Below are 26,606 nucleotides of genomic sequence, written 5' to 3'. Positions count from 1 at the left end.
ATGGTTCATATTTGTTCCTCCACATCTGACTCTCTGCCTTATCGCCCCTCATCTCTGCCTGTATTAGTTCATACAAGTCTTCCCAAGTTCTGAATTTGAATCAGGAGCTCTTTCACTTGGTCCAGAAGCTTCCCTGGCACTCTTCTGGCACTGCCTCCATATGTATGTAATAATGCTCTCACTTTCTCTATCTCTGGCTCATGTAAATGAAACTCCGCGTTGTCCTGTTCTTGCACCATTTGAGACATCGTTGTTTATTGTCCTGTCTTAGATGCTGCCTGCTTTGATTCCATCCATTTTCTCCTTCCTCAGGAAAGCTTCTACCATTAGATAGCCAGGGACAGTATATCTCTGAGCTAGTTAAAAGATTGCCCCCTTTCTTGTTAGGCCCACAGTTTGGGTGGCTATGCAGACTTTTTCAGAGTTTTCAATTAAAAGTCCCAGACCTTACTCTAAGTTGATATGGAGCAACTCAATTTTTTTATCTCTTCCCATCCTCAGGATACGGGCAGTCTGCCTTCCTCTTCCCCACCCCACATATAGTCTGCACCTCCAATTTAGTCTTTTTTAAGCAAAAGGAAAACGTCCATGCCTCTTTCCATTCACCTTTTTGGACTCCTGTCATATTGACCTAAGTCAAGTCATGCAAATTACTTCAAAGCCCAGAGAAGCCTCCAACAATTGAAATATCAGAGAGAAAAGAGGCAAAGCTGGTATCCATTGCTGTCTCAAACAACACATCCACAATGGCTAGGCTCATTATTCCCTTTACAATGCCATTTGGGCAGTTAGGTGGCATAGTGGATAGAGTGCCAGGCCTGGAGTCAGGAAGATTGCTTCTCCTGAGTTCAAATCCAATCTTAGACACTTACTAGCTGTGTGACCCTGGCAAGTCACTTCGCCCTGTTTGCCTCAGTTTCCTCATCTGTTAAATGAGCTGGAGAAGGAAATGGCAAACCATTCCAGTATCTTTGCCAAGAAAACTCCAAATGGGTCACAAAGAGTTGGACAAAACTAAAAAATGACTAAACAATAACAAAACAGTACCATTAATAAGAAGCACCTTTAAAAAGCACATCAAAACATATTACTGAAAGGGTCTACTGAAGTTTTCTTTAAAGCAATGGGTTCTGCCCCTGAGAGCTTCTGTCCTAGAACAGTTTGACTATGGATGTGACCACAACCATCAACATTGAAGAGATTTCAAGAAATGCAGGGCACGTAAACATTTGAAAGAAAACTGGAATTATAACTTGCTTACTTTGGCCACTGGGATCCTGAATATTGCTGAAATTAAGTCAGTCCAATGCAATTTTCCAAATTCTAGGAAGAAAAAAATAGAAGAAAAAATTCATAAACTAGCATAAAAGTATTTTTCACCTATCTCATCAATGTTAATTGTTCATACACCTCAAGTCTTTGCTTCTTTATTAATTAGGGGAAAATTACCTCTAATGATATAGAATAAAGAGCTCTAGACTGGAAGTCAGGAAATCTGGGTTCGAATCTAATAGTCACAGCTGGGTGTCCATGGGCAAGTCACAACCTCTCTGAGCACTAGTCTCTTCATCTATAAAACAGGGACAATAATACTTGTACTCATAAGGTTATTGTGGGGCAAGTCTTGAAGTGCTCTATAAATGTAAGTTATTTTGATTCATGAAGTCCAATGATTCTCAAGTTATATCTTGTTGATATGTTTTCCAGGTCAGTTGTTTTTGATATATCTTAAAATTTTTCCTTTTTTTTTAATCTTTTGATTTTGTTCTGGCATTTCTTGCCATCTCATGGACTCAACTATCTGTTTGATCTCTATTTAATAAGGCTGAATTTTATGGTCACCTACTTTAGATAGTGTGACTTAAATGCACTAGTCATTTAAGCTCAAACAGTTTATAGCTTTAGTGTCTCTAGATGACCTTTATCTAATAGTGTCTAAATATGCCAGTCACCAGTCCTCTTTTCCCAGGTTTCCTATGGTAACAAACATTTTATAAATCATGGAATCACTGTACACTGTGTATTTGTAAAGGGGTACCTCTAAAAATATTCACTGAAGAAAAAGTCATTAGAATTTAGCCAGTAGCTTCAGACAGTTCATAGGCCTTAGGAGTCCATGAATACACCATTTTGGGACCTGTTTCAAACTATTAGCAGGAGAAACTGCTTCCATGTCCTTGCTGTTGGCAGCCCCAGCAAAAAGGCAGGCTTGAGCATTCCCTAAGGCTATTAACTATGGCTGCTGCCTTCCCATCCTTTCAGCTCAAGTGAATTCCACACTGCTTACTGTACTGTGTTTCAACGATTTGTTCTATATTTCCTGCAATGCTTACTCGTTCTCCATCTATCCAATGAGGGAGTTGGAGCACATGACCTCTAAAGCCCTAAGAGCCCTAAAATCTCAAGTCCTTAAATAAAATTCAAGAGGGCATAAGAGTAAGATGGAAAGAGTTTCCCTCATTCTACTCCTTCCCTATGAAAGGTGAAATCATAAAGTTTGTCTTTGCTGGTCTTCTACCTTAATTTAAAAAACCCTCTTTCACTTCCTAGTACAGTGGTTCCCAACATTTTTTGTTCATTGAATCCTTTCTGACAAAAAAAAAAGTGTTGTGAACCTCTAAGGCAATTTAATATACTACTCATAATATTCTTTACAATTATTTACTGCTTAAGGCCCCATTAAAGAATTTTTAACAGGAATCTTGTGGAACCACCCTGTGAGAACTATTGTGTAGAATATAATCTCCTTGAAGGCAAGCACTGTTTTGTTTATGTCTGCATGCCTGGCACCTAGTACAATACCTGACATTTAGCAGCTACTTAGTGAATGCTTGTTGAATTTAACAGAATTCCTAATATCCTTCTCCCCAGGTCCCCAGGACCTTAATGCTAGTATAGGCTCTTGTTGTTGGGGTTCTGATGACTCAGAGTGAATGTAAATAGCAACTGTTTCTGTTCTAGCCAGAAACCCTGAGGATCTTCCCCTCCAGTTTGATTTTTTTTTAATAGGCAAACTAGATTATCTTTTGTCTCATTTCTTACCTAGCCTTAAATCACTGAATGGGTGTTGCCTCAGACAAACTCAGACCTAGGAAAGACCTTAGCTTACAAAGGCCAAGGTCTCCCACCACATCCAGTCGTCCTGATCTATGTCTTGCCACTGGACCCAGATGGCTCTGGCGGAAACAGTGAAGCTGGTGACTTTGCACAGCTCTCCTTCACTTAAATCCAATTCACTTGCAAGTCAATACATCACTCTTCTGATGTCATCAGTCCTCTTCAAGAACGAAGGACAAACAACAACAACAATAAGTATAGACTCTCCACTGGGGTTCTCCAACCTAGGTCTCCCAAAGTATTGCATGCTCCACAATAATCTCCCTTCCCTACTCACCTCCTCAAGTGAATGTGTCTATGTCCTCAATACTGCTGATGTCAGCTGTTTGGAAGAATGCAAACTGATTGAGTCACTTCATAGGTAATTGACAGAAATGAATATATCAGGACGGATTGCCTTTGGGAAGCTATGCAGTATTTTAAATTGTCCCAAACTGCTCTCTGCTGCCAAAGCTAACTTTTTTTCTCCCAGTAATAATATTAGGCTGAGAAACATTGAACCACTATCTCAGAAGAATCAAAATTATAGTAACACAAAACGGGAAGGGAAAGATACATGGTAAACATACGTAAGCCTTAGCATATTAGGCATAATTATTCCAAGTGAAAAGTAGTATAAAAGACATTAAAAAGATGTATGGCTGAAAAAAAAGGTGAATGTAGTTCATGTAGCAAGAATGAGAGGCAATGAAATGGTGACCCAAAAGGTGATTTGATAGACTTATGATATCAATCCAACAATTTGGATCACAACCCAGTCACGTTTTCTCATGCTGGATAATTCTTATTTACGTCCTCTTGTAAGTCTCCCTCAGGAGGTCCACTCAGTGTACCTTCCTTCAGGTTTCTTGATTCTACGTGGGCACTAATGGCACGCATGGGTTAGCCATCTGCTGTCCTTCACTCTTGCTACTTGACAGGCCAGATTCCTTTATTTCTGCTCACAAATCTCTATAGTGATATCATTTATTTTTCTTCTCTTGTGAACTATGCCTCGTTTCTGCTTCTTAGAATATCGGCTTTTTGTAGTCAAGGATTGTCACTCTTGTACTGGTATTCCAAAGCACTTAGCACAGTGACTAGGGCACAGTGAGTGGTTTTTTTCATTCATTCATTCATTCATTGGGATAATATGCTGTAGCCCATTTATGCCCACCATATAGCTCTGCATTGCCTTTTGAGTAACCTTCTATTCTGAGACTTTAAAGATTATGGTACTCCATAATTTGAATCATATAACATCCCTGGAGGAATATGTATGTTAAATAAGATCACCTTTTGTTTTAACAAGAAGCTTCAGATCATGAAAAACTATATAGTTTCTCAAATGAAATTTAACTCTGAGCATAGTTCATCATCTACATGTATTATGTGTTTGATATATTTGTTCTGATGAATCAGATCTAGACACTGTCTATTCATCTGCCTATCACCAGAGACAACAGGTATTCTTCCACATGGTTTTTCCAGTGAGGATAGTTAGACTGATTGATTGCTTGATTTTTTTTTTTGTTCCCGTGTGTGTGTGTGTGTGTGTGTGTGTGTGTGTGTGTGTGTGTGTGTGTGAAAGAGAGAGAGAGACAAAGAGACAGAGAGAGACAGAGAGAGAAACACAGAGAGAGAGAGAGAGACAGAGAGAGAGAGAGACAGAGAGAGAAAGAGAGAGAAGAGAGAGAGATTATGAACCTCATTTAAGAGACTGCAATCTTCCTTGGCCTTAATGAAGTCAGTAAAATGTCATCTGTGAATCAGAACATCCAGAAGATATCACCATCAATACAGAATTCTATTTCCCTTTTTTCTTTTTTTTTTTTTCTTTTTTTTTTTAGGCAATTGGGGTTAAGTGACGTGCCCAGGGCCACACAGCTAGTAAGTGTCAAGTGTTTGGTCTGAGGCTGGATTTGAACTCCAGTCCTTCTGACTTCAGGGCTGGTGCTTTATCCACTGCTCCACTTAGCTGCCCTTCTATTTCCCATTTTGGACTCTGCATTGGAGATCCTCTCTTACGTGGCAAGCGCCTTTGATAAACATAGGTCTCTGTCTTATAGGTTATTTAATATTAATAAAAGCAGGATTATCAAATGAAGTTATCTCTGGTGTGTCTTTCAATGGGGCTGGATCTATTTTAATAGCATTCCCTATGATCTCATTTTTAAGCTATTATAACATTAAGTATTATGTAGACAAATTAATTTTTGTGATGTTATCCAGTATTTGTCATGCCCAGCATCTCCATTTTTTTCTCCTTGAAGAAAGCATTCATGATAAGTAGACATGAGTCTTCTAGACAGACCATAAGCCTTTGGTCTTCTGTATTCTTTAATTCTTTATTCTGAGCCATTTTTGCCAGCATATCTTTTCCCATTGCCCCATGCACCTTTGCATTGAAGTAACTGATTATTGAGTTTATGTTGATTTAATTTAGAGGCTCTTAACAATTTCTTTTTTTTTTTTAATTTCTCCTTATCCTTGTATCCCCAGAGCTTAGCATCATGCCTGGCAAATACTTAACAAATGCTCGTAGGAGAGAGAGGTTTGCATACAACCTGGAATATCTTTATGATGGTTTCTTTCCAAATGGACAAAGAATACTATCATGAGCACTGCAATATGAAGAGACCAAGTGTCCCATGAAGTGATGATTCTTGTTCCCTTTTCATCCATGATAAAACCACCTCTGCCAACTCCAATTTCTGCATTTGCTTCTCCAAGGAGAACCTATGAGTCATCCCTCCACCTAATTATAACTTTCTTTTATTTTCTGGTTTCATGATATCAAGAACAAGAATGTTGACATGGCTCTGCCCCTCTAACTGGATGCTGATTTGTCGGTCCCTGGATTAGAGGCTCAAATGTAGAATGTCTTTGTTGTTCAATTGTGTCGTACTCTTCATGGCCCCATTTGGGGTTTTCTTGGCAAAGATACTGAAGTGACTTGCCGTTTCCTTCTCTAGCTCATTTTGCAGATGAGGAACTGAGGCGAACAGGGCTAAGTGACTTCCCAGGGTCACACAAGCCAAGTGTCTAAGGTCAGATTTGAGCTCATGAAGATGAGTCTTCCTGACTTCAGGCCTGGCACTCTATGCACTATGGCACCTCCTAGCTGCCCCTACATGTAGAATACCAATAGCTAAATAGATACTATAGCCAATCTACAACCTGTGTGATGTTTAGCACTCTCTGCACCTCTCCTCCTGCCCCTCTTTTTGGTCACTGCTAGAAGGACCTGTAGAAGTCAAAAAGGGTCACACATTGGAATAAGGAGCATTTGGTGTTCTTTTTGGTTTCATAAGTTGCCATTTGTCAAATAATTGCTTTTCCCAAAGGCATTAAAACAACCAGAGGAAGGCTTCCAGTGCATTGGGTCAATAGTCCATGGATGATTTAGGATGGACCAGAATCCCACAGAACGAGGAGGTAAGTTAGCATTACAATTTAGACTAACAGAGGAACTATTTCTACGTATGAGATTGTAGATCCATTTAAGTATCCAAATATTCCTTGACAATGATGACGATAATAATAATAATAACAATAATAGCATTTATATAGTACCTATTATATACCAAACACTTTACAAATATTGTCTCATTTATTGCTCACAAAACCCCTAGGAGGTAGATGCTACTATCATCTCCATCTACAGATGAGGAAAATGGAGCAGAGGTTAAATGACTTGTCCAAGGTCACTCAAAAAGTAAGTGTCTACGGCAGACTTTGAATTCAGGTCTTCCTGTCTCCAGGCCCAGCACTGTATCCACTGCTTTATCTAGCTGACCTTCCCAGATATATCGGGTTTAGTATAGAGGACTGGATTTAGAGTAAGGAAGAAATGGGTACTCACTTGCTCTCTGACCCTGGGTAAGTCACTTAACTGCTACATGCCTCAGTTTCTTCATCTGTTAAATGAAGGGGTTAAATTCTGTGGTCTCTAAGGGCCCTTCTAGCTCTAAACTGTTGAGTCTATGATCCTATATGTTCATTTAAATATGGACATTAGATATAATGCTATTTTACCTGAGTAAATCTTTAATTGGTGGAGTTGAGAACTACGGCAAAATTAAAAATTTCAGGCAGTATTGGGAAAGGAGGCAATTTTTGAGGAGAGGACAGTTGCTTGTGCTGACTGGCCCTCCTTGCAGTTCATCCTTTTAGCTGTTTCTGACTCTCACAATATCTTCCTTTTCTCTCCTGAATCCAAGATGCTTCAAAAGCCACATGTACTCACTCACACCAGCTCCAAAGGCATTGTGTAGTCCTAGAATTCTGATGATGGATGCTGGGGGCAGGGTGGAAGAAGACTGGTCGTACCCAGGTCTGGGACTACCTGCCTAGTAAGGATTTAAATATGGCCAATCGCCTTTCCCCCCCCACACACACACTTTGTCCAGCCATGTTAAGTTTCCTATGTCGTTAACATCAGGGTCTGCTGACCTCTGACCCAGACATGCCCTAAAAGAGAGGGAATGACTCAGAAAGTGTTGTCAGGGGTTCAGCTTTTCAATAATCTTGTCACACAGATTCATCACAGTCAGATCTCCTAGCTGTTCTCCATGCCCAAGGCCTTGGACCACATGGTCACAAAGCCCACCATGCCGGACTCCCCTGGGGAATACAGGGGGAAAACATGCACAGGAACAAAAGGAAAGACTGCCCAACATTCCTAACCCCAACTGTTTGCTGCCATTTGGACGAAAGCAACCTGATTGAATTATTGCCTTCTCATATTTGAATGACAGAATTGAGCAAGAGGATGAGGTCAGACTGGATTGGATTTGGGGAGCTGAATAGTGCTTTCAATGATCCCAGATTGCTCCGGAATTCTTCCTCTTCTCTCAATCAGCAGGCAGGCACGGTTCCACCAATGCATTGTTAAAGAACTTTGTTTACTGACACCAACGGTGTAAACCCTAGTTCTTCTGGCTAAAATGTGCTGGCAGCCTGAGCCTGGAAGGGAGACCCTAGCACTTGGCTGTACGTGCTGTCTGCCTATGCTAACCTCCTCTGCCCCTGCCTACTATACACACACACATACACGCACACACACACACACATACACCCCTCTCTATCACCTCTCTTGCTTCATACTATATTCCCACAAGTCACCTGGCATTCCTGAATTCTTCATTCATTTCTTCTGATAATTACATCCAGTTTGCGTGAAACGTTTTCTTTTACTAATTACTCAGGATTTATAATCTGCTATAGAGATACATTGTTCTCCCATAGGAATTTCAGAGACAAAAGTCCCTAAACAAGTCAATGCTTTTGGTAATACCTTCTGGGCTGTGATAACCCGGGAGGCTGGTCTTGCAATCAGAAATCTTTGGTCTGAATTCTGACCCTGCCAGTTTCTAACTACATGACTTTGGGAAAGTCATTTAACCTCTCTGAGGTTCAGTTTCCCTTTCTGTAAAACATAGATAATAACAGGTCTGTTGTGAGGATCGAATTGGATGATGTATATAAAACACATAGGGTTTGCTGATTATTTGCAAGCCACTAGTGATAAATGCAAACCAAAAGGACACGATTACACATCTGCTGGTCAGCTTTGTTGGGCAGACATGCAGCTTTCCATTCTAACGCCTGAGAGGCAAGGCTATGCAGGTAGCAGCTCCAAGAATGCCAGGCCGATGTAGAACTGTAGGCCAAGTCTGAGAGGCCACAGCAGTTGAGGGGGTGCTCATTTATAACAAGAAAGCAAAGAGAGTTGAATTCATTCCCAATGTGCCAACATAGGATAAGGAAACCCCAAGTTACTTATTAACACAACAAATAATGAGTAAGTTAGATAAGGTTTTTCCTAGGGGTTGGTACAAGTCCCTGTGTTTGTAGATTCATCAGTCAATTTAGCTATTCCTATCTAATCCTCTCTTCCTGCTAGGGCAAGAGTCTGCCCAGACTGGGTCACAAGGACTGGTTTGAGATGATTCCCCTCCCTCATCCTTGTCAGCTCCCTCATGCTCAGACTTGCAATACTAGCAAATGAGGGGCAGCTAGGTGGCACAATGGATAGAGCACCAGCCCTGGATTCAGGAGGACCTGAGTTCAAATCCGGCCTCAGACACATAACACTTATTGGCTGTGTGACCCTGGACGAGTCATTAACCCCATTGCCCAACCAAAAAAAAAAAAGGCTAGCAAATGAGCTTTGAAGGTATTAGGTGGGCTTTGTTAGCCCAGGGCCTGAGAAGAGACACATAGCTCCATGTGTGAACATTGTCTGATGGCTGCTGGTAGGCCCATGGACCTCTCTACTGGGGAAAATTTATTCTGAGTGAGACCCATCATTCCTTTCAGAAGCTGATCCATGAAGGCAGAATAATTTTAAAGTAAATCTTGACTGAGGATTTTGAAGGAGCTGGTGTTCCCCATCAGAGCCACATCTGCCCAAAGTATCAAATCTAGCAGTAGGCTATTTTTGACTAAATGGCTCAGTCAAAGTCTCCCAGACAGATCTGTGTGAACTGATGCAGAATGAAGGGAGCAGAACCAGGAGAGCAATGTACAGAATGAGCCCAATGATAAAAACTAACACAGAAAGCCTTAAGAACACAGATCAGTGCAGTGAAGTTGAGGACTAATGGTGGAGGGAACACGCATTAATGTGGTGACTCCTAAGTGCAAAATGGTGCATGCATTTTCATACACCACCAATGTGTTGACTTGTTTTTCTTGATTATACTATTTGTTTTAAGGCAGAGTTTGGGAGTGAGCAAGAGGAGACAGTGATGTAGAAAAAGAGCATTTAAATCTTCTAAAATTTGTGAATTGGTCTGATCATTATGGAAATCCATTTGTAATCATGCCAAGAATGTGACTAAAAAATCCGTACCCTTTGATGCTTAGGTCCTACTGCAAAATTCTTCTACATCTCTTGGAGGTATTCTTCAACATTGTCCAATATAGGGCTACTCCCCAGGAGGCAGGGGAAGGCCTAGCAAGTTCATTGCCCAATGAGTTGAGATATCACAGAGATCCTCTTTCCTCGTTTCCTCTTGTTTTAGTAGCAAGTCCCCATAGTTCCTGAAGGCTCTTGTTTGTGTAAGAAATTCTGGCCACCTGGTGAACTAGTGTGGCAGTTACTGCCCATTTGATGGATCAGAGACTGACTCCACAGTATCTCATGTTCTTCACTCTCATCTTGCAAGGCCATGACTCCCAACTCTCTGTGGCTTGGTGTAATTGCTCCTGGAGAGTGACATTCAGAGCCTCTAGCTTCACTGCCAGCTGCCCAAGTCCCCTCACTCCAGCAACTGGCTTGGCCAATGCAGGTTCAGACTAGTTTGAAAAGGGAGGCTGTTGGATTCCCCAGGCTTGGGGATTAGCAGGAGATTAGCAGGGCAGTCTTTGAGAGAGTAAACAAGGCCTTGGCAATAAAGCCTGACCAACCCCAGGCCATTTCAAAGCCAGAGGGAGCCAGAAAGCGGACAGAGCCAAATGGCAAATAGCAAAATCCAAGGCCAGAAAGTCCAAATGCTGAAAGGTAACAAATCCAGGGGCTATTCAGGAAAGCAGCCAGGGATTCACAAGGGAGGGGTCAAGAGTGAGGGGGAATCAAGACAAGAATTGGGGCAGAGACCAATGGGGGAGGTGGCTAGCTGCCCATGATAATTTACTTTACTCAGAGATTCAAAGCAATGATGCTTCCTGGTGAATACAGTACCAAGCATGCCTAGTTGAAGCAGGGAGAAAAAAGAGGTGGCTTGTGCCACTTCCATCATCTGAACCTGGACCTTCCTTCAGGTGCTGATAAGAGCCAGCCCAAGACCCTGAGGCCAAGAGTCCTGGGAATGCCAGTGAAGCTGCTCTTCAGGCCACCAACCCATCCCCAGCAACCATCATCCCAGGAAAAGACTCCTGGACATTCAGCCCCGAGTCTCCTTCTGCAGGTGTTGAAGCCCCTGCATCTTAGTAGCCACAGGTACCAAAGACCAGAAAAGAAAGTGCTTGACTCCAAAGTCCTTGGCTCCAAATCAGAAGCAGACATTGATTTTATCAGTGGAAACAACACTGAAGAGGCAATTCCATCAACTTTGCTGCAGAACTCCTGGACCTGGAACTGAAATCTCCTATATACGTGAACTCCTTAAGAGCAGGGGTTATCTTGTTTTTGATTTTGTGCTTTGCACATAATAAACCTTTAGTAAATGCTATTCATTCATTCATTCATTCATTCGTTCGTTCATGCCCCCCATTGAGCTGAAGGTGACCAGCTGTATTCTCAAACACTAGCTGGTAACTTCTAATCTGGTCTCCCCCCCATCTCAAGTCTTTCCTTTCCTAAATGTCTCTCTCATATTGACATGTTAAACATGTTAGAAGGTAAGCTCCCTGAGATAGAAATTGTTTCATTCTTTGTATTTATGTCCCCAGGGTCCAGCACTATGATTCATAGGACCATAAATCTAGCACTGGAAGGGATCTCAGAGACCATTTATTACAACTCCCTGTTTTACACAGGAGGAAAATGGAGTCCTGGGAGACTGTGACTTGCTCAAGGTCACATCAGTAGCAAATTTCAGAGGTAGAGCTGGAACCTCCTTTGTCTCCAAAGTCAGTACTTTTCCCAATGTACTGTGATTAATTGACCTATTTTCCTTACGTCCAGATCTGTGAGTGTCATTCTTTTAGAACCATGGACCTAGGGCTGAAAGGGACCTTAAAGGTCATTTAGTGAGCCATTTTACAGAGAAGAAAACTGAGGCCCAGAGACATTAACTTACCCGAGGTCACACAGATAATAATGTGTCAGACCCAAGTTTTATGTGATTCCAAATACAGGGTTCCTTTCACTGTATCATATAGTGCCTTTCCTGCTCAGAACTCTTCCATGGCTCTCTGCTGCCTCTCAAATAAAATACAGAATCCTTAACCTGACGTTTAAACCTGGCAGCATAGTCACCTTCCAGCCTTCTCTCACACAGGCTCTGTTCCATGCATGCTGTTCTCCAGCCGAAGTGGACGATTTGCCAGCCCTGTGTGCATCCAGTCCTTCTCCACCTTCCTGCTTTTGTTTTCACCAAATCTGGAATGCCTTACAATCCCCTGTACCTTCCCAAATCCATCTCTTCCTCTAAGGCAGGGGTGTCCAACTCAATTAGAAACAGGGGCCACTAAACTGTATATAGGGTTCCCTCATATTGACTTGGAAAACCACATATAAACGCCATCTGTGTCCTCTTGGATTTTAATTTTTTTTGTTCAATATTTCCCAGTAACATTTTAGTCTGGTTCAGGTTAAACTCTGGCTGAGTGTGGCATCATGCAATGTATGTTTGACACCTGGTTCAAATGCCACCTGTTCCATAAAACCTCTACTGATCTCCCAGTCAAATGAGATCTTTCCTTCCTCCAACTTAGCATAGGAAAATGTACTTAGGAACATGAGATTTAGAGTTGGAAGGGATCTTGTATATCACCAAGACCAGTACCCTCCCTCCATCCCCCCAAGTCATCAGTGGTTCCCCATTGACGTTAGGATAAAATATGAATCCTTTCACAATATGCCTCCAGTTCATCTTTTCAGCCAGAGTTCATGTTATATGCCATCATATTCTACCACGTGGCCTAACTGGGGGGTTCTTACCTCTCCCCCACAACTTTTCATCTTCCACTTTCATGTTGCTACAGGGTGTTCCTTATACCTGGAAAACTCTCCTTACTTGATTCTACCTCTTAGAAACCCTAGAACCCTCAAGGTTTACTTCCCCCCCATTATTTGTCCTTCCCACCCCCAACCCCCAATCACTGTATAAGGTGGCTCAGCAGATCAAGTGCTGGACCTAGAGTCAGGAAGTCCTGAGTTCAAATCTAGCCTCAGATACTTCCTAGCTGTGTGATCCTGGGCAAGTCATGTTACCTTCAGTTTCCTCATCTGTAAAATGGGAATAAAAAACAGCACCTACTTCATGGGGTTGTTGTGAGGATGAAATGAGAGAACTGTAAAAAACTTTGCAAATCTTAAAACATCTAATTGCTAGCTGTTATTATTATTATTTATCAGTAAATATGTTATAACCCTCTAGTAGACTTTGAAGGCAGATGCTGTCACACTTTTTTATTTGTATCCATAGTGCTTAGCACGTGGTGGGTGCTTAATGGCTGCTTGTTGACTGAATACAGATTGAGAACCTGAGGTCCAGTGAAATTAAGTCACTTGTCCAGTGGGCTCTCAGATAATCAGTAGCAGAACCAATCTTCTACCTCAGGTCTTCTGACCCCAAATCCAATATTCTTTCCACTACATCATCATTCTATCCCATTAGTCTAGTATATAATGGACTATAGTTGTAGTATATTTGTGGTATGATATTGTATATTCCTCATCCATAACTAGGGTGGTTCGACTTAGTCTTTGTCCCAGGAACCAAAATTTAGAGCCTGTTGACAGTACTTCAACACCATATGAACATGGGGCAGCTAGGTGGCAAAGTGGATAGAGCACTAGCCCTGCAGTCAGGAAGACCTGACTTCAAATCCCACCTCAGACACATGACCCTGGGCAAGTCACTTAACCCCGATTGCCTTAAAAAAAAAAAACAACACCATATTAACAACTGAGCTTAATAACTAATTAGTAAGAATAATGACTTGAAATGTGAAGTTACCATCTGGTGAGATTCCCCAAGGGACCACAGTGCAGGTGACCTCCTTTTCCAAAATCCAGGATTCTCTCTTCTCCCTCAGCTTATTTGCCCTAGGCCAAAAAACTGCTAGTTATGGCTCTGGTATTCCACAGTACACTCTAAGCTTCATGAGGTCAGAGGCCATGTTTTGTTTTGTTGTTTTAAATCCTTAGTGTTTAGTGGTGCTTAATAAATGCTTTGTGACCCTGGGGAATAATAAGAATAACTAATAGCTAGCATTTATATAGTACTTACTGAATGCCAGGCACTGTGCTAAGTGCTTTACAATTATTACTCCATTTGATTCTCACAACAACCCTGGGTTGTTGTTCAGTTGTTTCAGTCATGTATGATTATTTGTGACCCCTTTTAGGGATTTTTTTGGGCAAAGATACTGAAGTGACTTGCCATTTCCTTCTCCAGCTCATTTTACAGATGAGGAAACTGAGGCAAACAGGGTTAAATGACTTGCCCAGGGTCACACAGTTAGTAAGTGTCTGAGGCTAGATTTGAATTCAGGAAGATGAGTCTTCCTGATTCAGGCCTGGCACTCTATCCACTGTGCCACCTATCTGCCTCAGGTGCTAGTATTTATTCCCACTTTACAGATAAGGAAACTGAGGCAGACAGCAGTTAGGTAACTTGCCCAGAGTCACACAACCAGAAAGTGCTAGAGGCGGATTTGAATTCAGATCTTCCTGACTTCAGGCCACTGTGCCACCTAGCTTAAATTATTCTGGTGCAAAAGAAAAAAAAAAAAGCTCTGAACTTAGAGTCTAGGGACCCTTGGTTCAAACCCCTACTGTGTACTTATTATCTTTGTGACCATGGACAAGTCACAGATATCTTTGGGCCTCAGTTTCATCACCTGGAAAATGAGGGATTGGATCAGATGAATTCTAAGATCTCATTCAGTTCTTCATCATAGTCCTGTGACTTCTCAATCCCTCCTTCCCCATCCCCACATCCAACCTCCCTCCCCATCTCCAAGACCATAAATTACAACTGTATCAGTAGAGGAGTTTCTCCATAAAGAAAAAAAAATGATCCATTTTCACTCTTTTTGTTCCAGCAACCTACAATTAAGGAGTGTGAGGAAAGCAAAGATATAACAATGCATGTTGAAATTCATTCTTTCTCTCTACTTAACACACACACACACCGCTTTCCAGGCCCATGAAAATTTCAAGGCCATTTCCTGTGCAAAAGTAAAAGTCAAGGGCTCAAGGAATGTCCTTAACAGGGCTTAAGTGAAGTGGGTAGAAGGTGTTCCTGGGAGCTGGGAAGGTCCTCATGTCCTGACTTTGGACCATGGCAGGGCATCAGATGGGAGAATGCTTGTCGATTGACTGAAACCCTTCAATGTCTCTGGTCTATAAGAAGGGAATAAGGAACCATTTCTATGCCGTCCTGGAACTCGGGGCAGCTCACTCGCTCCTTTCCTCTCCTCTCCTTGGCTGGTTCTTGGACATTGACCCAGATTTCCCCAGATCCCAAGGCCTAGCTGCACAGCTGAAGCTCGGAGAACAAACCCTGGGAAATAAAACAGTTTGCTTGCTTGGAAAGTTGGCCGCTGCAGCTGGTGGTTAACACCAACGGTAAGAGGATCAACTCCATCTCCGCTAGCTAAAAAAAAAAGGGGGGGGAAGGGGAGGAGGGGGCGCCCTCCCCTTTTGCCTTTCAGGGTTTAGTTAATTTGGATGATAACGGTTAGTTTTTAATCCCATTGTGTGGGAGTGAATATAGTGAAATCAACAAACCTGCCGACAGAACAACCAGCGGGCGAGTGTGAGTTTGTGTCCAATCTGGCGTGAAGAAAAGAAAACATCTTGGGAAGATGTATTGGAAGAAGATAAGCCCAGCGTGGGCGGGAGGGGGGTGGCGGTCCAGGACACTGAATAGCCCCCCCCAACTCGTGAGGGGCAGAAGAAGGGGGACCACTGGGCAGTTTCACCCTATACTTGGTGGCCACGAAGGTCCCCACAGCCTTGAACCCGCCTCTGCGCCCGGGTAGTTGCATCACCAAACATGGTGCAGCGTCGTCTCCACACAAGATAACTAATGACCCCCAAAGGGGTAAACTCGGGAGTCTTAGAGGAACTAGGTCTCCTCTGTGATCACCCTAAAGTAAAAGTTATTTATGAGGGGCGGGGTACCGTGAGTGTGAAAGGGGGGGGGGAAAGAACTATTTCTAGGGAAGCCTCTGAAGTTTCCAGATGGAAAAGATTAGAAACCCGCGACTGCAATCATAAACTATAACATGATTTGATCGTTTTCATCCGAGAGAAATCCCCCCCCAGTCCAGAGCACTTTGGGGGAGCGTACAGAAGAGGGGTGGGGGGAGGGGCGTAAGGTAAAGGACCCCAGGACCCCAGTGCTACACAGACAGCAGAAGCGCAGAGACACAGCAGAGGCGGCTTCCCAGCTGCCACCGCCGCCCCCCTCTCTTCCCTTCGGCCCGTCCAGCTAATTTCGTCCTTCATTTCTATCCTCTCTTCCCCTCCCTCCTCCTCCCCCGATATTTTCTGTCTCTAAAACCATAAAAAAGAGATCAACTTCCCTAACTTCACGGGGCCCTTTTCAGTGACAAATATTGATGCCCAAAGTGTCTGCGCTCTCCCGCCCCCAAACGTCGAGAAAAGGCGCCCACGAAAGGGGAACATAAAAAGTTAACAATGCTGTGAAAATATGTTTGCAGAAAATAGACAATCGTTGGATTAAACGTATTCAAGTATGAAATAATGCCTTTTTGTGTCAAAACTTGGGCGATGGGAGGGTACAAAAGTTCCCTGTGGCAGCTACTTGCTCCCTTTGTGAGCTGTGCGCTTTGGCGTCTCCACTTGGGCGCATTACTCAGAGCACTCTAAGCGCGATTGTTTCTCCCTTTCTAATGACATTTACCGGATCAAAACATGCTGTTAATTCGATCAGAAGGCTTCACCCTCCTTGACAAAGCCACAATAATTTCTCCTGAAGTTTGTTAAATTGACTAAAATTAGGCAAATGAATAGGGGGTCTGTAGGCGGCCCCCTCTCGCAGGTGACGACGCATAATGCCTGCCCCGGCCAGCTGCACTCCCCCTTTTCTTTTCGGCCCCGCTCTTCCTCGCGTCACCCCCCCCTTCGCCCCCCAGCCTTTCTCTCCTCCCCCACCCTCCGGCATTATTAAAATTTAGCCCAATGAAACTATTCATACTTTTCAATGGACATTTTCGTATGGGATAATAGGCTACAAATTGAGCCTCTTCCCCCTGCAAAGAGGGAGACGAAGGGGGAGAAGAAACAAACAAAAAAAAAAAAACAACAAACGTGGCGGGGTGGTGGTGAGGGATAGCGTCGCGTGCCAAAGGGCAGCGGGAGGGGCGAGGCAGCCCGGGAGCCTCGTGTGCCAGCCCCAGCCCCAGCCCCACACCTGCCGGGGTGTCCGACAAATAAAGCGGGGTAAACAAAAAGCAGAGCGATGGACGTGTCACCAAGTCGTGTGAGAAAAGGCTGAGAACAAACGGGGCGACTCTGTCTCCAAGAGCTCTCCCTTGAACTCGGCGGAACAGCCTATTAAAGGCTTACTTAATTACTTTAATGACTCTGGACAGGCTTTAAAATGCACTCGGCGCTTGGCTGGCCGGCTTGCTGGGATTTGTAAACAGGCGATCGTGTGAGCCAGGGCGGTGGGACTAAAGAAGGGAGTTGGGTTTTGTGAGTGCACCCGCCCCCCGGTGCCGGCGGCTGCTGCGCCCCTGCGCTCCGCTGACTGCAGGCGAGGCGGCTGGTGCTCCGGCTTGCACACGCACACGCACACAGGCTCCAGTCTGATGCGTCCTTTTCCCGCCCGGGCTGTTGCCATGCAAATATTATCCCTGGCAAGATCACGTGTCCTTTGAAGGGCCACGTGGATTAACAAAGCTGATCTGCCCCCTCCAACCCACTCCCTTGGCTGCTAATTTTTTTTTTTACTTCTTTAAAACTGATCTTTAATGCATACATTCCCCAAACGCAGCTCCTCTAATCCTATGGAATAATTCAAACCATGAATGCACTCAGTTCCCCCTAAATGATCGCTTTATAAAGCAGCCCCTCCGAAGTTGGGAGGCTGCAGTCTACCTGAAGCACTTGAGAAAGCACAAGAGAAGGAAGGAGGAACGGGTGACTTCTTTCCGGAGGTTTCTTCCAAGGATGTCTGACAAACTGAAGGAACGCAAAGTGAGTTGGAGTTCCATAGACCCGTCCTTTGCGCCCTGGTGTTGGAGGTGTCTAGATTTGCACGCTCCTCGCCTTCCTGTGAAAGGCTACTCCCGGTCTGGACCTGTAGAATATGTTTGAACAACCCTCCTGGAGTTTGAGGGTGCGACTAGAGGGGTAAAAGCCTAGAATCTGTGACCCAACAGTGAAATCAAACGTCAGCAGACTGGGGCTCATTTCGAGATAACTCAAGCAGGCGGCATGGGAGTTTGGCCCAACCTGGTAGAGGAGGCAGGCTGGGGCACCCTAGTCACTTACTCATGGGAAGTGATTCTGGTTCTCTCTTCTCCAGTCCCAGAGCACGTAGGCTCACAGCTCTTTGAACATCTGGAAAGAGTTGCATCTTTTTATATATTGAACATCTGGAACACCAGAGGGAATTGGAGAAATGGCACCAGGCTCTGCCTTCTCATTTCTCTATTTCCCTGCCCTATCCTTGCTTGACTTCCGAGGGCCAGAGGCTGAAAATACAAAGCCATACCCCTCCATTTTTTTTCTTTTTGCAGAGAACTCCAGTTTCCCATAAAGTTATCGAAAAGCGAAGGAGGGACCGTATCAACCGCTGCTTAAATGAGTTGGGCAAGACGGTGCCCATGGCCCTAGCTAAGCAGGTAAGGACAACAATCGGTCCAGACCCAGGGGAGAGAAGGGGCTGTTTAAGGTCTTCGGCCCCTGGACCACAAATACAGGACTGGGTCATCCTGCCCGCCCCGCCCCGCCCCCAAAGCGAAGTCTGAAAGTCTGAAGCGCCGCAGCAACAGCCTTCTGTCTTGGGGTGCCTTCAAGATCCACCAAGTTATCAGGTGGGTCTTTGGGAGCAGGACCCACCTGATACTTTTTTTTTCCTGGATATACACATTCAGTACCAGGTGGCTGGACATATACGGCCGTCTGATACTTTCATCCTCTTCTGCCTCTTTCCCAACCCGGTGCCTTGGCTGACCCTCCATTTGCTTCTCTTGCAGAGTTCGGGGAAGCTGGAGAAAGCGGAGATTTTGGAGATGACCATACAATACTTGAGAGCCTTGCACTCCGCTGATTTCCCCCGGGGAAGAGAAAAAGGTAAGCATCCATTTGAGTTAACTAGAACTTGTGGAGATGGGTGTACACCACTCAGCGACCTCCAGGGTTCGATAGGACCTAGGTGCCTGATTCCTGGTATGAGGCACTCTTCTTTTAACCCACATGCTCCGCTGTATGGTTGTAGTAAACAAAACAAACCCATTTGTTACTTTTCTCTCAATCAAAGCATGGGGGATAGTGGTGATGGATAATGTATAGCTTATGTTTCTGAATGAAAAGGTAGATGGTTTATTACTCTTTCCTAGATGTAGCAAGGATTTCAGACTGGGTGCCTGGGTGGCTGGGATGGAAACTTTGACCAGAAAATGAGAAGTGTGGTGAAATTTATTTGTGATGACCAGACAAGATAATACACTCAGAAAGAAGGGCTTAAAGCTCTCTATAAATAAATGCAAGGCATTATTTTCACCTCCCTCTCCATCCTCGCTCATGGACGATAAGCTGTAAGGGAGCTGGAAAAAGGTCTTATTTATACTTTGCACCTTCCTCTCCTAGGACCGTGCCCTCTTCACAAGTGCTTAAATAAATGCTTGTTAAATAAAGTGACGGAAAAAGCTCTGGTTTTAGCCATTAGATCTGAGATAGTAGCCTGCCTCTGCCACTTATTACCTTTGTGACTTCGGGCAAGTCAGTTAACCTGGCTGGGCCTCAGTTTCCTCGTCTGTCAAATGAGGGGGTTGGACAAGATGACATCTAAGGAAGGCCCTTTCCAGCTCACGGTCTGTGATCCTATGAGCCGAGAGAGCCACACGTCGAGGGAAGGGGAGCTCCTTGCTTGCTCTTTGCTCATTCGCTTTTTATCACTCCTTTCTTGCCTCTCCAGCAGAACTTTTAGCGGAATTCGCCAACTACTTCCATTATGGTTACCACGAGTGCATGAAGAATTTGGTGCATTATCTGACCACGGTAGAGAGAATGGAGACCAAGGACACGAAGTATGCGCGAATCCTGGCTTTCTTGCAGTCCAAAGCGCGGCTGGTCACCGAGCCCGTGTTCCCTTCGCTAGGTTCCCTTCCCGAGCCAGACTTCTCCTACCAGCTTCATCCCGCGGGCCCCGAGTACCCTGGACACAACCCTGGTGAAGCCTCGGTCTTCCACCAGGGGCCAGGACATGGCCCCTTCTCTTGGCCCCACGGTCCTGCCCGAAGCCCTACCCTACCCTACCTACCCAACACTCCGGTGACCCTCTCCAACCCGACACAACAGCACAGCCCTTTCCTGGCCCCAGTTCAGGGGCTGGATCGCCATTATCTCAATTTGATCGGCCACTCCCACCCTAACACCTTAAACCTGCACACGCCTCAGCACGCCCCAGTGCTATAACACACAGGAGGCCCAGATCTCGGCGCCCCTACGACTTCATCACCTGACTTGGGCACAGTTAGGAGAAATATTGCATATTGTACAGATGTAAATATATTGCACACAATCAGAAGGGGCGGGAGAAGAATGGTTTGTCCTCTGAAGGTTTCCTCCCTCCCCTCTCTCCCTAATAAATAATTTGAGAAAGACGTTCCGGGAGAAGGTTTTTCGGTTTGTTACCTTCGGCTCCCTTGCCGTGCGCCTTCTCGGAGGCAGTGGTGAGCTGAACTTGGTCGGGATAAAAGTGAGGGCTGTTGGGGGTTGGGGTGAGGGCTAGACTGCTGCAGTTGCTCCTGGGATGCAATGAGAGGGTGTTGAAGTGCTTGAGCTTGGAGAGGTCGGAGATTGGAGAGGATGTTACTTGGGCTAGGGAGGAAGATGTGGGAGCCAGCCATTCATTCTTCCGCCAGCGGATGCAGGCTGATAGCCACTCGGGGCTCCTCCCCTCCCGAAGGCGGGTCTGGGCAGGGAAATCCCTCTGCCAGCTGCGCACCAGTCGGTGTCACGCGCTCTGCGCATTGGCCCGGGTAAAGGAAGGGAAGGAGAGTCGAGCTGGATAGCAACGCATCCAGGGAGCCCCAAGCCTCCGTATCTGCCCCGGAAACGAACGATCATTAGTTAATCCAGCTGCAGCCACCCAAACCTCTCAGCACTTCTATCCATTCACAAAATCGTGCAGAACCGACACCGCCCAAAACAGTGCGCTTCTTCTGCGTCTGTTGGATCCAAGAAGCACCATTCTCTCCATGGTTCCTGCCTCGCCCAAGTTCCCTCTAAATAACTTTTTAAAATATAAAGTCTCAAGTAGCATCCTCTGAAAACAAAAAATAAAATCCTGTGATGTTTCCCAACTGTGAACTCAATGTCTTGGGAGTGGGGGTGAGGAATGAATATTAGGAGGAGGGGAGCTGGTAAATTCACGTTTGTAAAATGCATAACACCTTGGGATTATCTAAGTTAGAAAGACTTATTTCGGAAGATTTATTTCCCAGTGTCTTTTACATGCATAATACATGCATACATACGTGCACTCACATGGGCAGGAGAAACAGATACACCTCCCCAGTGATGCAGGTGTAGGTGCAATCTTCTCCAAGCTATTCAAATTACCAAGGGAAGGAATCCAGGGTGCTGGGTGGATACTTCAAGATTTGTGAAAATACTTGGACAATAATCCAAGAGAAGATGCGGAGGGGTTTATTTTTTTATGACTAGGGAGTTTCCATGCTGATGAAATAAGGGGTCCATCAAGGGTACAAAGATTTTTCTCTAATAGAGGCACACAGACTTTTTGTCTGATAGAGCCACACACACACATAGAAACCTTTTCGCCGTCCTTGGTCAGCAAGCTGTATTCACCTTCTCAGGTCTCAGTCTAATTCTTTGGGATAGGGACAGAAAGTTCTACCCCTAGCGAGAAGATAGAGTAGGAGTGAAAAGATTTAGAGAAAAAGAGCAATGAGGAGAAGAGAAAGGGGAGGGCACAAAAAGTCCTTATCTCTCTCATCCTGCCTGGCAGCTGAGGGGAATTCGGGAAGGGTCGTGAAAGGATAAGCCCTTGGGTGAGTCCAGCTGTAGAATTGGAAGTAGGAACTCAAGGGCCACAGTCTGAGCTCCGGGGCCAGCTTTTCTCTCCAGGGAAGACTTTATCCCTCGGATCTGATCCCTGAGTCACACTCCAGGCACCGCTTTATGGTAAAGAAAGTTTTAGATGTCTTCGTGTTTGCTAGCGGTCTCCAGGAGATTGGGGTCTTCCAAATGGAGCTGGACCAGTATTTTAGCAATTAAAGAAAATAGGTTAAGATCAGATCTTCAAAAATTAAAAAAGAAGCTGACTCTGCAGTGCTGGGACAGAGACTTTTTGTCTTTTTGACAAGTAAGCAGAGCAGAAACTTTTTCCCATTCTGTTCTTTGAGATTTTTTTTAATAGGTCATCAGAAACTTCTTTCACTTGACGTCCATGAAATAATAAATATATACTTTCCAGGGCATGTTGTTTGACATGAAGACCACATAGTCAAGGGCTATATGTATTCCCCTCCCAGCTTAGCTGAAGGATAGTAAATTAACTTATTCCATTTCCCGGGGAAGGATTTAAGGGAAAGTTGACCTGGATTGTTTACTAAGGTCATGGAAAGGGATGACCCACAATTTGTAAACCATCAAACTCCATTCTGCAGAGACAGGCAAAATAGATCTTCATTACAATGGGCCAAAAGTAAAATGTATAATGTGTATCTTCTTTTAAAATACACACATATCTGCAAACAGAAAAAGCCTTGTATGTCAGACATCCTTGTCCGCTATATGCAAGGATGTAAACAAACTATGAACTGAGTTGGGAAGGAGAAAGTTAAAGCAGGAATAGAAAAACCTCCTGTGAAAACATACATTGAGCAATATGGGATCAAAACAAATTATGCAGAAGCAGGAGAATGGATGGTGCCTATTATGGAAACACATGTCTTACACTCATTTTCATCAGTGCTGGATACAGAATATGAAGAAGGCCTTTCAGGGTTTTTTTTTTTCTCTGAGTACTAAGCCAATCTGAATTCCCCTCGGCAGCGAAGCATTAAAGATATAGTGTTACCCTGGAAATATAAATTATTAATATATTCAGCATTTTTGTCACTTCTCAACTGTTAACCAAATTAGACAAAACTCTCTTTTTGCTAAGTAGATTTTCTCTTTGGGATTAGCTTTGGGAAAGCACAGGCCACCTCGGTAAAACTTCAGTCATTTACATATAATTTTGCAAACTTCCACTGGTCCATGACAGTCTTTGTACCTCAAATGTTGGTATTCTTGATTTTTTTTCTTTCTCATTTAACTGGGGAGGATAAACCCTGCTTTGGATTTACAATGACTTTAGGATAAAAGTCTCCCTCCCCTTTCTCCCCCTCTTTCAGAGTGTGTGTGTGTGTGTGTGTGTGTTGTGTGTGTGTGTGTGTGTGTGTGTCTTTCTCTCAAACCTCCATCCAAAATCCCAATTCTTCAGGCTTCACCAAAAGTCGAACTTGAGATAATTTGACTTTCCAAAAGATTAAAAATGTCACCTCAGAATGTAATTGATTCAAATAAGATTGTGACTTAAAAGTGTCCCTTCCCATTGACACCCCCAATACATGGATTCCAGCTTACCCCCTTCCAGCTCCCTCCCCATCCCCGCCTTCTTTTTCTCTCTGTCTGACTTTCTTGTGCACTCTCTCTACCCTTTCTTTAAGTAAGTTGTATAGTATTGGTTTCCAAGGGAGGCCCAACCAAACCCAGAAATAAAAAAAAAAAATCACAAAAAACAAAAACAGTGGGTTTGGCTGGAGGTGACCCATTGTGACAACTCTGAAAGGGGCAATCTCTTATTTCTTGGGCTTCATCCTTGAGTGGGCAAGAATAAAAATAATCATCCCCATGAAATCAAAGGTTCTCTCCAGAGGCTTGAGGAACAAAGCTGATGGCTAGTGCTTTGGGGTCGGTCCCCTTGGCTCAGCATTGCCAGGATAAGGAGCCCCCCCTGCAGCCGCCAGTGCCGGGGCACCCGGCAGCTCCCTTAATACAGAGCTCACTTGTGCTTCCAAGCGTTATTGAACAAATAGAGCCCTCGGGCTGGTAGGAGCCCCATTCTAGGTCTCCATCATTTGTCCGGGCCCATGGGTATCAAGGGAGACACAGAAGGCTTTGGAAGGTGGCACCTGCTGGCAAAGTGAAGTCCAGCAGTCACAGAGGTATCTGGTTTCAAGAGATCTAGTAAAGGTTTCTAGAAAGGGAAAAACATCAAGGGAAGAAAGAGGAAGCGTTCTATGAGTGGTTCCTGACATTGCTCAGTGCCCTGGAAGACTGTCTGGCTTCTCAGATCCTTGGTCTACCAGGTCACACTATCACAGTAAGAGTGACCTTCTTATGAATCTTGATGAAGTTGGGAATGAGTTGCAATGGCCTGATATTCCTGGAAACTGCCTAGGGTCATAGGAATGTCCTTAGACAGTTTGAAGAAGCCTGTTTCACCTTGGACCTTCCCTTAGCACAAAACAATTTGTGAGATCCCAAAATTGAACTAGCTTCCTGAAAATCCAGCCCTCAAAAATGAAATAGGAGATAATGCCTTTCCAAAGTGGAGCCAGCTCTCTGGATCCACCCTGCTTAGAACTCTCAATTGCAGGGCTGGTTTGGGAGAAACACAGCGCAGACTCTGGAGTCAAAGATCTAGGGTCCCACAGTCATGCCCTACATGGGACCTTTTGTAGGTGACAATCTCCCTGGCCTTCTGTTTCCTTATCTTTTACCTAAGTGGTTGCAATGAATGGCCTCTGTGACACTAAGACAACGTTTTCTCTTTCTCTTGCTTGGGGGAGGTAGGGAAGGATGGCTGACTCAGTCTCATGTTCATTGGGTGATCAGGAGGAAAGTAAGCCAGTACAAAATCCACCAGTTCATCACAGCTCTTCCAAACATACCTGTGTGTTTTCTCTTCCATCCCTTCATCTGGATAGACAGCAAGTAATTAACAAATGCTTGTTGGTTGATGACAGTCCAGGCACATGCTACTTAAAATTTTATTTTGTCTTCCATTAACAAGCATTCTTTTCTCTCCCCTCCCACCCACTAATGTAATCTAACATTTATATAGTACTTATGTGCCAGGCACATTGTGCTAAGCACTTTACAATTATTATCTCATTTGATCCTGGGAGGTAGGTGCTATTATTATCTCCATTTTACAGATGAGGAAACTGAGGCAAACAGGGGTTAAGTGACTTGCCCAGAGCCACACAGCTAATAAGTATATGAGACTGGACCATACCTTTTCCATTGGAAAGGAAAAAAAAGAAAGAACAATGAAACATTTCAAGCAATTAAGGAAGGCATATGCTTATTATGTGAGTGTTGCTTTCCAGTACATTTGTCACCATTGTAAAATATGCATGTATATATCCATTGTTCCTTCAAATGCTCACATCCTTACCCTACCCTCCAGGCATGTTACATCCTCCCTAGCATTCCCATGTCATATATTTTCATTCTCAAAACTTTCCTATGTTACCCTTATAAGAGTCAGCTAGGTAATGCAGTGGATACGGGGCTGGGGCTGGAATCAGGAAGAACCTACATCATCACTTTAGAATCCCTAAAAGGTGCTCAGCTTCTTGCTGGAAGATCAGTGCTATCTGTGCTTCAGTTTCCTCTTCTGTAAAACAAGGATGCAGGACTAGATGATTTCAACAATCCTTTTTGATTCCAACTTTCTTTGTACACTTCCACACACAGGTACATACCTGACCAAGGACACTGTGAGCTACAATAGCTTTTGTGTGGTGAGAGAAAGCAAAGATGTCTGTGTCCCACCATGGTCAAGTTCATAGGATCTATGGGCTAGAAGGTACCTCAGTGCCCCTTCGCCTTAAAGATGAGGACATTGAGGCTGAGGTATTTGAACTCACTTGGTTTTTGACCTGAGGTACTCTGACCCCAAAGCTAGAGCTCCTTCCACCATACCAAGGGAATACAGACAGTCTGGTCCCCACCCCCTCCTCCTGCCTCCTTCACTCTAGGAAGGAAAACTAAAAACGAGGAGGTCGAGATTGTTGTCTTTCTATCAAATGAGCTGCAAAAATCTCAAGGGACATTAGCCCTAAAGGTTTTTGGTGATCTGAGGGGAAATCCCTCATCCCATATGAGGTCAGGATAGCCATGGGTAGTCCTGTTTGGAAAAAAAAAATTACATGATGACTTTATTATATCTTTAAAAGGAATAGCGAGTTGTACATAACAGATTTGCAGTTTCACGTGCAATCATCTTTTTAAAAATTGTGTTATGTTATAGAAATGCTTGTTTTATTCCTTAAATTAAAAATAAATAAATTTTAAAAAAAAGAAACACTGGGCTAATGATCCTGCCATCCTTATTTCCCCTAAAAAGGTTTACAGGTCTTTTTTATGTGTACCTATGTTTGTGGAGACATTTGCCTGGGTCTGTGCACACACTAGTAAATGCCCATATGTCTGAGTTCAAATACTATCTGTACCTTTGGGTAGATGTGCATAGGGGTTGTTTAGACACATGCATAGAACTCTGTGAATGTGTATTCCTATGGATGTGTTGTTTGTCCTTCATTCTTGAAGAGGACCAAATATATCAGGAAAGTGATGACTGGCAAGTAAATTGGATTTAAGTGAG

The 26,606-nt window shown here is 44.0% G+C and overlaps 1 protein-coding gene across 1 annotated transcript; it reads left to right on the top strand.

The window, feature by feature from the left end:
• The first annotated feature begins 17,920 nt into the window (after positions 1-17,920).
• HELT (helt bHLH transcription factor) lies at positions 17,921-20,503 on the top strand. The gene is made up of 4 exons (XM_078148844.1): positions 17,921-17,947; positions 18,493-18,597; positions 18,952-19,048; positions 19,893-20,503. The coding sequence occupies exons 1-4, from the start codon at positions 17,921-17,923 to the stop codon at positions 20,390-20,392; spliced, it is 729 nt and encodes a 242-aa protein (XP_078004970.1). The 3' UTR covers positions 20,393-20,503.
• The last annotated feature ends 6,103 nt before the right edge of the window (positions 20,504-26,606 follow it).

The sequence above is a fragment of the Phascolarctos cinereus genome, unplaced genomic scaffold, assembly GCF_003287225.1.
Source record: "Phascolarctos cinereus isolate Bilbo 61053 unplaced genomic scaffold, phaCin_HiC Scaffold_9;HRSCAF=440, whole genome shotgun sequence".
Classification (NCBI taxonomy): Eukaryota; Metazoa; Chordata; class Mammalia; order Diprotodontia; family Phascolarctidae; genus Phascolarctos; species Phascolarctos cinereus.
Note: the sequence above shows the minus strand (reverse complement) of the source record. Positions and strands in the feature narration are given on the sequence as shown.